The following is a 15,297-nucleotide window of genomic DNA, read 5'->3' on the forward strand; positions in this document are numbered from 1 at the left end:
TGGACGGGGCCCTTGATCTCTAAGCTCTGTAGAGCAGCACCAACCACACCATAGACAGTAAACTGCTTAATTTGTAATGAAAGAGGTGCTGGGGCTCAAGGAATTTTTTTACTTTCATAACTGACATGGCAAGTGCAGAGGCGCTGAGGCTATGAACTGCCGAGCCCTAGAGGTGCTGGTGGTCAGCCCTGGCAAGTCCTGGCACAAATTAAGCACTGGTACTAAATGAATACTAACAATGCACATTCTCAGCTCCAGTGTAGACATAGCCAGAGTGGCTTGTGTGCTCTGGGGCAGGAACTGGCCCATTAGGTCAGAGGAGCAGTTTGCTAAAGCGGGAGAGGGAAGAAGGAGCAAAAGAGACAGATGTGGCACATTCAGAGCTAGGTACAGAAAGAAGAGGTGGCCTGTGAGCTGGCTGAGTGCTGGGAAGGGCAGGGCAGCACCCAGTTCCTGTCCACATGGGCTGGCATGTTATGTGAGGGCTGGAGAGAGCCATAATGCTGCTCCAGCTGAGCTTCTGGTTCCTCATGTGAAGTCCCTTCCCTCAGGGTGGAATCATTCAGGGACTCCCCTCCTGGCTGCTGGGAAGGGGAAGGCTCTCTCCGTGCCTGGTTGCTGGGAACGAGGGCTGATGATGAGGGGTTGCAGCACATGGTATGCTAGTAGAGACCGCACAGCATCGTGGATCAGAGGAGGGGACCTAAAGTAGCAAGAACCACTGGCTGTGCCAGTGCTGGGATGGGAGCAGTGCACACAGAACCATGGGCGGGGGCTGTGGTGCTGAAGAAGGGTTGATGTGCCTGAGGCAGGCCCTTTGATTAGGTGGCTTGCATGTCAGACTTGATGAGATTGGGCTGGTTGTCTGGGAAAGGCTCCTAACTCCTACCATGCAGCAAGGGGTGTGGTCTGGTGAGAGAGGGGGGCAGAGCCCAGCTGTAATTCCTTCATGTGCAGCTGGAAAGTGGCCTTTACTTGTGGTGTTTGCAGGCATTGTGCCGTCCTGTAAGCAAGCGTTGTCTGCCCCTTATTTCGGGCTTCAGCTCCTGGTAGAAATGAAGGCACCTCTGTATTTGTGTCAGAGCTGAGAGGCTGAGCTTCTGTAGAGGCCCCCCGCTTGTGTCTCCCAGTGACCCCCTGGGGCAGAGAGAAGTATTTACCCTGTTGGTTTGAAGCTCTTAATCTGAAACCATTTTGGGCGAGGATCCAACAAGGTGTCAGTTTGGAGTTCCCAAATCCCCCCTCCCCTGCTTCCAGCTTCTCTGGTGTGAGATAGGGCTCGAAAGACAAAAATAGACACTTAACTGAAATAACACCCCAATTCCAGGCACCCTGGGAATTTGGGAGGTGTGAAACCTGGGCACATACAGTGCACTCATTTGACCCAGTCTGTGTGATCTAACAGCAACCACTATAGGAAGCAATTTGGGGGGTCCCTATGCATGATCTATTTTAGGGTTTTGTCCTGATGTCCATCACCATTGCATCAGTGCACCTTTCAGATAACAGATGGGAAGTAAAAAGAAAAGGAGGACTTGTGGCACCTTAGAGACTAACCAATTTATTTGAGCATGAGCTTTCGTGAGCTACAGCTCACTTCATCGGATGCATACTGTGGAAACTGCAGAAGACATTATATACACAGAGACCATGAAACGATCCGATGAAGTGAGCTGTAGCTCACGAAAGCTCATGCTCAAATAAATTGGTTAGTCTCTAAGGTGCCACAAGTCCTCCTTTTCTTTTTGCGAATACAGACTAACACGGCTGTTACTCTGAAACCTGTCAGATGGGAAGTAGTCTGTTGCTGGACTCCATGGAGCCTCTAGCTCCTCTCCCCTGCTGGGTTCAGGGAAGCTACGCTGGGGTAGGGAGTGGCTGATGTTGCTGTATGTGTTAATTTTCACAGCTGTGCAGAAGACCATTCCCATCAGGGGGAGTTACAGCTTGAAATCCCCCTCCACCCAGGTTCAGTATGTGCAATGGCAGTGAGGGTTTCCTGTGCTGCCTCGCTGCTGACCTGCAGAGACAGGGCTCTCTGCACGAGCCATCTCCCACTGCCACACCAGCGTAGTGCCAGCAGAGCTACTGCCCCCGCAGGAGCCCTCCCTGAAAGCACCAGCGCCGACCACGCCTGTGATGAGCTCTCCAGGCCCCTCAGATCTCAGGCATGCGTGGGCCCGAGTGGTGCTCCTTGAAGGGGTTTAAACCATTGTTCTGTTTTGACATGGCTTAGTCCGGACAATGCAGAGGGGCCAAACTGTGTCCAATCTGCCCTAGACTGAGGTGGGTTTAAACTGTGTTCTAACCACTGTGCATAAGGTGATTTTCAGACAAGTGTACCTGGAGCCCTGGGTGTCAGAGAGAATGCAGCAGAGGCGGGGATGGGGTCTGTAATGTGGCATTTCACTCCCTTTAACGCCTTTAGGGCACACAGGCACCTGGGGGGTGTCTAATGCCCAGGGGATGTCTCCCACTGCTCTTTGTGGCCCTAGGCGTGCACAGGGGCTTGGCACTTGCGGGGTTAAATAGCTTGAGAAGGGTGCGGGAGGCTTCAGCCAAACCCAGACTGAATGTGACTGGTTTGCTCAACATGCCTTTGAAGTGACTCTGTGGGCTTCCCACCCCCACCCAGCAAGTGCCACAGGGGCTGCCAAGGTGTACGTGCAGGAAGGGCTGTGTGAACAGGTGTGGGGCCTGCAGCAGTAGGAGGGCCCATCACCCCAGCCAGGGGGAACAGCAGTGCCAGCCCCACACACGCATACATCTTGGAATCTGTCATAGCCCCCATAAGCCACTGAAATGTTCAGACTTCCAGCCCTGTTAAACACTTGTCAGTCACTAGCAGGGGGAGGAGGGACTCTACTCTTCAGTGCATGAAAATGCAAAAAACCCAGAACAAAACCCACCCGCAAACACAGTCTGCTCAGTCTATGCAGTAAAGGGGTAAACAGTGACACTGCTCCAACATCTTTGGCTCTCCTTGCATATCACCCATGTCTGAGTCTGCAGCCAGAGCCGCTTGTGCAGTGATCTTTTCCGCTCTCTCTGTGCTATGCTGGATTGGACTGGAGCAGTGTATGGATCAGGAAACCCCAAGGAGTTGAAATGCCCTGGCCATGCAGGAGGTGTTCTTCTGTCGTGTCAGTGCCACTCTGGTATCCCCGTGTGGTGCTAGGGGACTCGATTCTGCTGGATTGGAGGGTTGATTGAAGCCCGTCCTTAGGCGTTCTTAAGGATGTGAGGAATGGCAAACAGGGAACTGATTTGGAAAGAGGGGCTACTGGATTTATACCCATGTGCTTCTCCATACAGGTACTCAGCAGGGCTCTGAAAATGGTCACGATCGTGTAACGGTGATGGTGGCCACTGTAAGTAGACCATCTTCCCCCATGTTGAGTCACTCTTTCTCTTGCTCCCAGTCCTTCTGCTTCCTGCCCATCTCCCTGCCTCAGGCCTGTAGTCACCTAGAGCCACATGCAAGCAGGGTCCCTGTCACCAAGCAGCTGATGGCTCCAATAACAAAGCTGCCAACAGAACATCTGCTCTCCAGTACCCTGCAGCCCCCTCCTCCTTGCTCTCTTCCTTCCACCATCTGGGGAGAGCCCCACAGGCTAGCTGAGAGTCATAGCAGAGATTTTTCCTAACTCACTCCCCCATCCCTGCGTTAACTTACTGTGCTCACTTTCTCCGAGTCCCAGGAGACTTCAGGCTTACTTGAAGAGGAAGGGAGTGAAGCGATGTGATGGCTGTGGCATGCCTGACAGGCCCATTCGTAGGTGGAGAAGGAGCTGGATGGGGTCCTTCATATCTTACTTCACACATAACTGTGCAAACCCCCCCCCCCCATGCCATGTCTACACTACAAGCTGGGAGTGTGATTCTAATGTACACATACTCGCGGGAGCTTTATGAGAGGTACCACGAGTATAAAGAGTCGTGTAACCACAGTAGCCTCGGCAGCGTATGTACCCACCATTTTCAGGCAGATTTGTGCTCAGTCCTGCCTCCACGGCTGCTCCTTCTTGTGTTACCACGGCTACGCGGCTATTTGTCCTTGTGTTAGCGCAGTGGGAGTATGTGTACACAGGCAGGGGAGTCACACCCCTGGCTCGTGGTGTAGAGCTTGCTTCCTCCATCTCATTCTGGGGCCCTCGGTCTGCAATGGAGCTGTAAGCTTCTTGTTGGTGAAAAAGCGGGAGTGTCCTCAAAAATCCCAGCTGGGTAAGGGGGATTGGGAGGAAGCAGGCAAGTCTGGGAGGGGAAGGTGTTCGGGATCAACACTTTGTCCTCAAGTCCTCTGTGTTAGTTGGCTCTAAACAGGCCAACATGAGGGGAGGGTTTTCAGAAGCGCTCACTACTGGGGGCAGGATGAGGCTATTGAAATTAATGGTAAAAGTCCCAGGGACTTCAGTGGGGGCAGATTTAGACCAATGCTGGATACTTTTGCAGATCTCAACCCATGTCACCATTGTTCTTGTTAATCCATCTACCTCAGTGCTGTGGTAGAGGGAATTCCCAGGAGCATCATGTTAAAATCCCATCACCAAATTGAAGGGAAGACTGCAATTCATGCCCTGTGGATGCTGCTGAATCATTCCTGCAGAAGTTGATTAGTCCCTGGGCCTCAGAGCAATACCCTTGAGAGCAACAAATGTCAAGTCTTTTGGGAACATTTCCCTGGGGAGGATCTCCCACCTGGTCCCCCATAAGGCTTTCATCTTTCACTCGCCTTCAGGTGACCCCAGCTGGGCATTGCTATATTATCACTATATTCAGCATGATTCTCAGGAACAAAGGTGCAAACCGTTCGTGCAGCTCCGCTCAATGCAAGTTTGCCATGTGATATCACCTCCTACCTGTGTTATGGTTGTAAGACAATGTGTTTGGGAAACTAAAGGAATGAACAGTCCCTCCCTGTCCTCTGTAGCACATGCATCCCTGGTGCATGGGCTTGAACACAGGTGGAGGGGATGTTTTTTTGTGAGAGCCCCTTGACGGAAATACTGGCAGACCATTATTGATCTCTCTCGGTCATGTAAGTGGCCTAGGCTTTGATGAAGGATCAGCTTTGTGTGCATTCTGGTGTGTGTATGAACACGAGTGTCCACTAGATAATCCCGGATCTCATGTAGTTGGTGCTTTACTGTCTTCCTACAATTCCCTTCTTCCGCTCCTGCCATCAGTGGTCCTACCACTATCTCCAAGGGTGAACTTCAATTTGAAGGGCTGAATTCTCTGCTGGTGTAAATATGTGCAGTTCCATCAACTTCAGTGGAGTTTTGCCCATTTACAGCACCCAGAGGATTTGGCCCATCACTTCCAAATGCTGACCTATGTGTTGCTTTTCTTCATGGCTCCTAGGTGAGTGGTCAGGGTGGTAGTGATTCCATGGTGTGGCTTGGCTGGTGTGGGTGGCCATGAACAATAATTAATTGGCTCTTTAAGAAGTTTTGCAATTTTTTTCCTTTATCTTTCTTAAGTTCCCTTTTAATTAACTTCAGTCATGTCCCGACACATCATCTTGGCTGAATCACAGACCTTGCCATGCCAGTTTTTCACATTCCTGAAATACAAGGGCCAACAGTGCTGCAGATGCAGCTTCAAGACAGCAGCTCTGAGGAAATCAGGCAGCTCTCTTGGAACGCACAAACTTCCAGGAACTGTTGTGAAATAGAGAAAGAGGCTAAAAAAAACCCCCAGCCTCTTCATGTTGCAAACCTCATGAGCAGCACCATTCTCAGCAGCATAAAAGGCTGATGCCTTTATGCACAAATTCAGCTAACAGTGATTATATTCCTATAGCAGGGATCTGTGTACAAGCTTCTTTGTTTCATTAGAAAATACCTTTATCCGTTTAAGAGGGCTGGGCAGACAAGCAGGTTACAGAGCTTGGTGCACCCACTCTTTTTTCCATTCAGTAGTTCACTTCTTTATCACATTTCTCATTTCACAGGATTAGCTTACAGGATATGAGGTCACATTAACAAGATACCCCAGGCCTTTACTGAGCCACCAAGGAGAGCCTGGGCAGCAACAGTGCAAGCTTCCCTGAGCCACCCCACCAATGTGCTTCACACCAGACCTGGAGGGAGCACACCTAGTGCCCATCCAGCGATTGACATGTCTGTTGGGAATCCTAGTTATGACCTGACCAATCTCCTACTGAAGAAAGATTCTATTGACTCCAGTGGAAGGTGGGACAGACTCTTTGGGTCTGTTGTGTTAATGCGTTTGTGCTCTGGACCCTTGTGCTCTGGCATCTGGAATGACTCCATAGGCTCATTTCACAGAGGGCACCATGGTAACAGCTTCCAGTCACTATCCTCCCAGGCTGCTTTGAAGCTGGAGGCCTAGGTAGAGAGCACTGAATTCCATTACTAACCCCTTCAGAAATACGCCAGTTTCTATAGGAGCTCAGACACACTGCTGTAGGTGCTCATCGCAACAAGACAAAACATTATGGTGTTACAGTAATTAGAAGATACAGATGGAGAAGCCCAAAGTGATGACCTAGTCCATCCCCCTGCCAGTGCAGGGTTGCCTCTAACCGTATACTTGCTAGTGCTTTGCCAGTCTAGGTTTATATGAACCAAACAATTGGACTTTTGCTGCCTACCTTGGAACTGCACATTAGCTCTCATGTTAGGGGGGGTTTGTCCTGAGGTTCTCCTTTCTGACTACAGCTATCACTGGCTGTAACTGCATGTGTTGGGCAGTTGTCCCAGAAAGTGTGCACTGACAGCAAAATCATAGCACAAAGTGAGAGGGCTAGACCTGGTTCTTTAGCACTTGGCCATCCATCAGCTTGGTTTATTGAATGAAGGACAGGAGGGGAAAAAGGAAAGTTCAGCCATTCCTTATTAGTGATGATGAAAAATCTCAGGATCTGCCTTAAAAGAAACCATTGACTGGTGGCATTTTTTATATGAATAGGGGTAATGCCTCAGCAAATCTCTGGGGCATGTGCTTAAATGAATCCTGTACTGCTGATGGAATTTTTTCAGCTATGCATATCTTTCAACAATCCAACCTTGCAGGGGAAGACTATGCATCATTAAGCGTTGACAATCAGTCTGTTAAGCCTGGGTCTCCAGGAGTGGTGTTTCCATGCAGATGTAGAAGGGAAAAAAGTAAATATGTGTGTTCTTAGTTGCTTCTACTCCCAATGTTTCTTATAACAAGCAACATGTTTCTGGGATAGATCCTCAGCTGGTGTAAACTGCAAGACAATGGAGTTACACTGATTTATACCAGATGAGGATCTGGCCCTCTATGCAGAAGACATTCGGTTGGTATAGTGGTCATCGCTGACACCGAACAACCACAATAATATAGCGTGTTTTGTGATGGTGAACACAAAAAGCTCCCCAGTCACAAAAGTTCGAGGTTGTTATGCCAGGATATAAATATCAATGTGTGACAGGGTCAGGCCAGATGGCTATAGGAGAGTGTTTCCCACCCACACACACCTACCATTACCTTTAATGGGGAATGGGAGACACAGACAGGCTCCTTAGCAGCAGTTCAGAGGCGTGAGGAGGGGGCAGAGGGACCCCGAGCCCCCCTACTGGGCCCTGCCTGCAGGTGCCTTGTTCCAGGTGCAGGGAGGGCCAGGCTGAAGTCTTTCCCCCGGGCCCACGGCTGTCTGGGTGCTAGTCCAGGAATCCCATCTCCACCGCATCAGCCACCTCTGGGTGCAGCAGCCACGTAGCCAGCCGCTCAATGTCATCCAGGCTCAGCAGGCGAAGGCTCCGCTCATAATCCTTCTGCAGCTGCTCCAGCACCTTCTCCGCGTCAGCTGTGCTGAAGTGCCGAGCCAGAACCTGGCCCAGCGGGTGCCAGATGGTCGGGAATGGTGGCAGGGGTCCCCTGTGCCTTGGGTCCTCGGGGGAAGCCTTCTCCGGTGGCTTGATCACCAGGTTCAGCTTGGACTCGGGGCCGATGGAATAGTCTGAGAGCCGGTGCTCATCTGCCAGGACTTTGCCCTTGAAAAGCAGCCGCTGCTGAGAGACTGGGACGTTCAACTTCTCAGAGACCAGATGCTTCAGGGTGCTGACGCGCTCGTCCGGGGAGACCTGCAGGCTGCAGCCTCGGCCCTGCAGCGGCTTCACCGGTGAGTGTTAGAAGGCAGATATATTAGTCCCAGATTAAGCAGGTCCATTTTCCCTGGGTAAGGTAACAGAGGCAGTTCCAGAACAAGAAGGAACTTGCTGGAACAAATTCAGGCAGGCAGGTTAATTAGGACACCTGGAGCCAATTAAGAAGCTGCTAGAATCAATTAGGGCAGGCTGGCTAATCAGGGTGCCTGAGTTTAAAAAGGACCTCACTTCAGTTTGTGGCATGTGTGCGAGGAGCTGGGAGCAAGAGGCACTAGGAGCTGAGAGTGAGAAGGGAAGGCATACTGCTGGAGGACTGAGGAGTACAAGCTTATCAGACACCAGGAGGAAGATCCTGTGGTGAGGATAAAGAAGGTGTTGGGAGGAGGCCATGGGGAAGTAGCCCAGAGAGTTGTAGCTGTCATGCAGCTGTTCCAGGAGGCACTCTAGACAGCTACAGTCCACAGGGCCCTGGGCTGGAACCCGGAGTAGAGGGCGGGCCTGGGTTCCCCCCAAACCTCCCAACTCCTGATCAGATACAGGAGGAGTTGACTTGGACTGTGGGTTCCACCAGAGGGGAAGGTCTCTGGGCTGTTCCCTGACCCACATAGTGGATCAGCAGAGACTGCGGGGATTGTTCTCCTTCCTTTTCCCCATGCTGGCTAGTGATGAGGTTAGCTGAGTGAACGGCAGGTTTGAGCCACTAGCAAAAGTGGCCAAACTGAGGGCTGCCGTGAATCTCTGAGGTAAGCAAATCTCCCAATAAGCGCAGGACCCACCAAGGCAGAGGAGGAACTTTGTCACAAATGGAACAGCAAAACTCTACAGCAGTATTTTTCAAGCCACAGTCTGTGGCCCACTGGTGGTCTGCAAAGACCTGACAGGTCACATGGTTCTCTTTCTTTCTCCTTTCCACCTGCTAAATTCTTGCAATATTTTCTTAATACTGCTTCTCCATGCAAACAACTGGTGTAGTTGGCACAGGGATGTTGCTTGATCACAAAAGGTCAATTTCTCTATTAAGATGTGGGCTGCCTTACAAAAAAAGCTTGCAAAGTCCTGCTCTCTAGCTTTCTCCTGTCCTCTCCCATCCGATCCCAAGGAGGAATGCTTTCTCCCCTGATAAGAGGCTAGAAGAGTAGTTCTTTTATGTTCTTCATGGCCTGGGCATCATGTGTCTTCAATCTACTCTCCCAAAGGTTCTCAGTTCAGACTTCATAATAGGAAGATGCTTCATAAATTTTTTGCACAATCTGATAACAAACTTGACAAGTACATTTTTTGCACTCCGTTGGAGTAATGGTGGTTGTTGTCAGCGTTAAATGGTTTTCTTAGTTGTGACATGTCAGAAGATGTCCACTGAATTAAATGCTCTGCATGTTCGATTCCCTATTCAGCAAACACATCATCTTGCATTCTTCCAGTATCTGCCAGACTAGGGGAGCTTTTCTCCTATGGAGTTAGAGCATTCTTGGAGGCCAGTGCAACTTGTTTGCTTTAAAGGCTTCATTTTAATGTAGCTGTGGAATGTGCTTGAAAATCATCAGTAAGAGAGAAGAAAATAGTACCGTTTCCTCAGAGCGTGTATTTTATTGAGAGGTACACAAATCTGCTCTGCTGTAAGCTAGGCACCACTAACTTGTGCACAGTTAACTCAGAAATTGTCTTTTGCTGGACTGGGAAGACAATACAGAACACAGATGAAATGAAGATAAGAATTGTGGGAACAACAGAACACAATGGACAACAACTTTTTCTATGTCTATTCAGCTCATTCTGGTCATCTTTCTACCCAGAGCAATGCTGGGAGGAGAGTGTATTGTCTTGTGTAGTGTAGACAAGAGAGAGCCTGCACAGTGATGGGGGAAAAAAAACAACAACCCTGTCTGTTGTAAGTAATGCCTATGCTGATGTGCGATGCCATGAATTTCCAGCTCATGAAAAGGTTCTTGAGAGTGCCAAAAGCGTGTTGCCAGAATGCAACACACTTTGTTCATCAAAGCCGTAGGTAGGGAACTCTGTGTTTTGGACTTAGAAGTAACTTTTTGTACATTTATAGTTTTTTCCACATTAAACATCATCTATGGTTTGGAAATTGTTCAGGCAAGATACATGTGGTTAACAGTCCTGAATATCAGCAGCAGTTTTGCTAGGTTGAGTCTCTGTTTAATGTTGACACTTTTTTGGCTTTTCATTTACCTTTTGGGTGGACCTCTTTGGAGCAGCTGCCTGAAGGAAAAGCTAAGAGAGATCCCATGGATTTTTTTTAAAAAACCAAAGACTAAGTGATGTGCTTAAGAAGAACAAGAAGGCATTAGAATATGGACTGTGAGCCTGGAAACCAGGTTTATGTTGGATACCCACTAAGGAGTACCTCTTCTGGGATGGTCTCTCAGTGGATGGATTCCTGGAACAAATTGAGGAGGAGGAAATTCACACCAGGTCTTGGACTCTGAGACATGAGGTTTTCCATAGGAGCTATGAAAAGTTAGATTATGGGCTAGCAGTTGAAACAGTTCAACTTGAACTCCTGGTCAGTTCCACTCCTATTGAGTAGATGGGAAAGGACTGATGGGAGCTTTTGGCTTGTTCTGTTGGGGCTCCATTTTGTAAGTCGTCTTTGAGTTTTGGGGTTTCCTTCCCCTATCCCCACTTCCTTAAGTGTATTTGAAAGTACTAAGTAGAGTAGTTCTGTGTGTGATTAAATCAATATAGTGATAGTATGTGTGGAAGGTTCATGCTACTCCTGTTGGTCTAACTCTACAGTACTGAATGTGCTTTCACACTCTGGTTTAATTATCTCTGTAGGTTAGCAGGTGGGGCAATGGGGAGAGAAAGCAATGCTAAATGCTTTTGCATTTTACTTTAGAAGCAGTACCATATTTCTTTCTGCAGGCTGAATGAACCTGACTGTCCCAGTTCTGCAACACTTTATGTCTCCACAACTCATCTGAATTATCACAATACAAATGAACACTACCATGGTGACAGCATTCGGCGCATTTGAATGGTGCGACAGGACTAGTAGTATGCAAAGGCATTACACATCTTTGGTGGGAGTCCAGGGCACGCAGCACTTCACAGGATTCTGTAAGCATGGTTCTGGAGAACACTCCATCGGTCTTGCACAATCAGGCTGCCTTGGTTACAGGAACTCAGTGTTGTTCAATGGATGTCACCCTGCAGGGCTGGGAATCCCAGTGCAGTGCAGATGGGATTAAATTCCTAAGAAGCTGGATTGCTTGGATCATTTTAGGTGGGCTGCACTGTGCAACAGAAAAAGCACTGAATCTGGCTTTAAATTTGCCTCTTACCCCTCCTGCCTGAATGGGGAATGAATGAAGAGATGCTCTGGGATGTCACCAGGGAATTTCCCCCTCACCTTTTGTTTTGTCCTTCTACACTTCATTTTGGATGCCAAGTACCTTTGTCTGCCTCTTTCTGGTGCCAGTGTTTTTTTCCCAGATGCTAGAGTTTGGAAATGTTGCAGCAATATTAACCCATGTAAAGTTTCCTGGAGTGCAACAGGGAGTCTAGACAATTGATATTTACTGTATTTAGCCCTTTGAATAGAAAACCGCCCTGTTTTTAAGTTTTGTTTTCATATTTGTTTCCTTTTAAATATTTGATCATTGCGTTCCATTGCCCAATAGTGTTTATCTTTTGTCTTCCTGTTGTGCTGAGTCAGGCTACAGTAAAGAGCTCATTTTGGATTTTAGGGGAAGAGAAAAGGAAATAGGATTTTTTTTTTCTTGGCTAAATATCCTCCTGCTCTCACCTTCAATCCCAGCTGCTTCTGAATTTCTAACAGGCTCCCATTTGTTGCAACAGAGCTCCCTTTATTGGTGCCCTGGCTTCAGTACTTTAGCTCTCCTACATGGATCTGCTGATCAGGGCTGTGGACTGGTTTCAGCTGCCTGTCTCCTCACTGGGTTACAGCCTCAAACCCATGTGTGGTGGAGTGAGTTCTCCAGGCGAACCTCGTGGCTCTTTTCCGATAGTTTCCCCATCAGGGAAACAGATGATGAAAGTGAAGACGTGCAGATGGGGAGAGAGATCTCAGTGCTGCCAGGGCAGCTGATTGAGATCTCTGAATCAGACACCTTCATCACCTCTGCCACCCTGAGCTTCCCCACCTCCAAATAAACAGGGTCCCATGTGAAAAACAAAACCACTCATCACCCCCCTTCCCCTGCCATTATAAATAATGGTCTGGTTAATGAATGGTGAATTCCACTGGTAATCCTGTCAAAGTCCTTATGATATCCACATTGATAACATTAACCACAAAGAGCTTGTCTGGTATTCTGATGAATACCAAAGGAATTCTGCTTGATTAGATCATTATTCAAGGGGTAATTTAAAATGCAGGGATATTACCTAGAAAAATAAAGCCTATTGGAATTATAAAGTTCACTGGAGCCCCACAGCTGGTAGAGCCTTCCACCTCCTATTGACAAACAAGGTCTGCAGCCTTCTCTGGCCCTCTACTGCTCAGCAGCTTGCTACAAACACCCACCAGCGCCCTACCTCTCTCGCCCCTTTCTTATTTGCTTGTAACCCTCACTTATGAGTAGTTCCAAACCAAGCATGTGCGTAAATCTTTGCATGGTTTGAACCCTAGATTGTAAATTCTTCAGGGCAAGGACTGCGTGTTTATTTGCTTGCATGACATGCCTTGGAGGGCTGAATCAATGAGCTCTCGGCACACTACAAAATACTTCCCCCGTGGAGTGGCAGTGGAAGTGGGGGGCCTTCCTGCCCATAGAGGCAAGGGGGAGCAGAGGCTCTTCTCCTCTCAGCTGCAGCAGCGTCCCTTCTCCCACCTGGGAGAGGCGCAGGGGTGGCAGCATCGGGGACCCCACAGTACATACGAAGTGTTGGGTGGAAGTGCTGGGCCTGCTGCACTCTCATCCTTTCCTGCGGCCCCCCAGAGCAGGGGATCTTGGAGTTAACTATCACATGGAGATAAACGGGGCTATTCACACCACTCAGGATCTCTGCAGAGGCGGCAGATGTCACTGCCTCAGTGACACTTGTGTCACATTTTCAAGCTTATCTGTACAGCCAGGAGGGAGGCAACCTTTTCTTCAGTGAAAAGCTGAGATTGTAGGAGTGGGAGGTTATTGATCCTTTTCACATGAGTCTAGTTGAGATGTCGGTAATGACCACGTCATGTCTGCTCATGACTCTGACATCCACTGACCGTTGGCATCGTGGATTTTGTCTTGTAAGTAAAATCAGAACACAAATTATCACTTGTTCTCCCGTTTTATCAGTCACGGACATCCTCTCTGAGGCTCTGTCCTGGGATCTCACTGCTGCCCTTAGCTGCTGGAGCTTAAAGGTATCTCTGCACTATAGCTGGGAGTGAGTCTAAAAGTAACAGCAGTGTGGATGTTGCGGCACTGGCAGAGGCTCGGGGTAGGGTGAGTCTGAGCTAGGGTGGCTAGCCCACACCTCCATCAATATCCACACTGCTATTTTTAGCACACCAGCGTGAGCCCAGCTAACACAAGTCTGCCTAACCCGAGAGACTCACTCCCCGCTGCAGTGTAGACATGCCCTGGCTGATCAAAGCTCTTGTTAAGAAAAAACAACCGCGGCTTTGGAAGTTTGCAGCGACTGAGGCTTGGAACCACCTTGAAAAGTCCCTGCCTGTGGAGGCCTCCATGCTCACGTAAATCTCAGCAACACAGTTATCCTGACATTTGCCCACATCTTAGTTCCAGTGTGTGTGAGACCATGGACTCTATTGTATAGATGTTAATGAATCTGCAGCTGGGGCCTCACCTCTCATAATAGCTCCTTTCCACACCTAGAAAGAGCTGGGCTCCAAGTCAAGCACTGGAAACAACAGAGGCTCTTTTTCCCTGCCCTCTCACCTCAAAACTCCTTTGAGCCAGAGTTGGGCAGTGTTCTAGCCTTTTAGATTAGACACTAGCCATGTCTGGCAGAGTGTCACCAAATAGTCTAGTGGGGAATTGCCCTCTTTAGCTGGGACTTTCCATAAAGATACTCAGCGCCTTGAAAGATGAGGCCCTATTTTCCTTCTCAACTAATCCCTTGGGGCTAACTCTTGTCATGCTGGCACTGGTGTAAATTGGGAGTAACTCTACTGAGGTAAATGGAGTTTTGATGATCGTGCAAAACTGTACTTGCTAGGATTATAATTTAGAAGAGTCATTAATGGTATCAAGCAGTAGGTGCTCTGCAAAGAGAAGGAACCTTAGCTTATGCCTCTCGGACACTTATGCTTTGAGATGCTGAAGCATCTCAGTTCGGAGGGACCATTTTCTGAACCCTGTAAAGGATCTGCTTTTAAGCCACATCCCTTCTAGCTGGCTTTTGAGAAGCTAACAAGGTTATTTGTTCTGGTATTGGTGGTGGGGAGGAGGGAAGAGTGAGGTGGCGAGTGATCCATTTTCTTGGCTAAATTGTCAGGCTGTTCTATTTGATGGTTAAACACTATGTGCTTGCCAGACACAATGTGACTGAGCATTAAGGAACAAATTTTAAAGTGCTCATCACCCATCATTGAGACCAGATTTTCCAAAGTGCTGAGCACCCAACCAGCTCTTGTGGAAAACCAGAGCCTAAACAAATACAATTACAATGTCATCTGGCCCCTCCTTTGAGCTGGGGGTAGCCCATCCCATCGCCACTATCTAAGATACTAGTGGATGTACTGTCTTCCTTTCCCCACTGCATCGACAGGATATGGTTTTCTCTGATATGTGCCTGCAGTAATAATTCACTAGGCAGTCGTGTTTGCTTCACTGAACCTTTTCTACTGTCAAATGCTGCACAATCCTGGCATTTTGTTTTTTCTCATTTGAAAGAAAACAAAGGAGGACCCTGTGCCCTTCTGTCTCTGACTTGATGGACCCATTTCTGGCACCCCTCTGTCACTGGCACTATTCTCTCCTCTCTTCATCCCCTGTTGTGGAGTGTTCAAGGGTGAACAGTGAAATAATGACTGACCTAAGAGTGTTAACCACAGTGTGTATGGTGTGGCCAAGTGACGTCTCAGGCCAGATCTACACTAAAGTTTTTTGTTGGTATTGCTGCATCAGTGAAGAGTGTGATAAACCACTTTGCTATGCCGGCGAACCCCTCTGCGTAGACCCAGAATGCTTCTGTTGGCATAGCTAACGTTGTTCTGTGCAGTGGCATTCCCATACCAGCAGCAGGACTC

General features: G+C 48.6%; 1 protein-coding gene across 1 annotated transcript; it reads right to left on the bottom strand.

The window, feature by feature from the left end:
- Nucleotides 1-7,495: 7,495 nt before the first annotated feature.
- On the bottom strand, nt 7,496-8,120 carry LOC102942288 (ubiquitin-like protein 4A; the record flags this gene model as incomplete). The annotated part of the gene is made up of 1 exon (XM_007055020.4): nt 7,496-8,120. A coding segment is annotated over one exon (465 nt), but the record flags the coding sequence as incomplete, so codon positions are not given.
- Nucleotides 8,121-15,297: the final 7,177 nt, after the last annotated feature.

Source organism: Chelonia mydas, chromosome 15 (genome assembly GCF_015237465.2).
Source record: "Chelonia mydas isolate rCheMyd1 chromosome 15, rCheMyd1.pri.v2, whole genome shotgun sequence".
Lineage (NCBI taxonomy): Eukaryota > Metazoa > Chordata > Testudines > Cheloniidae > Chelonia > Chelonia mydas.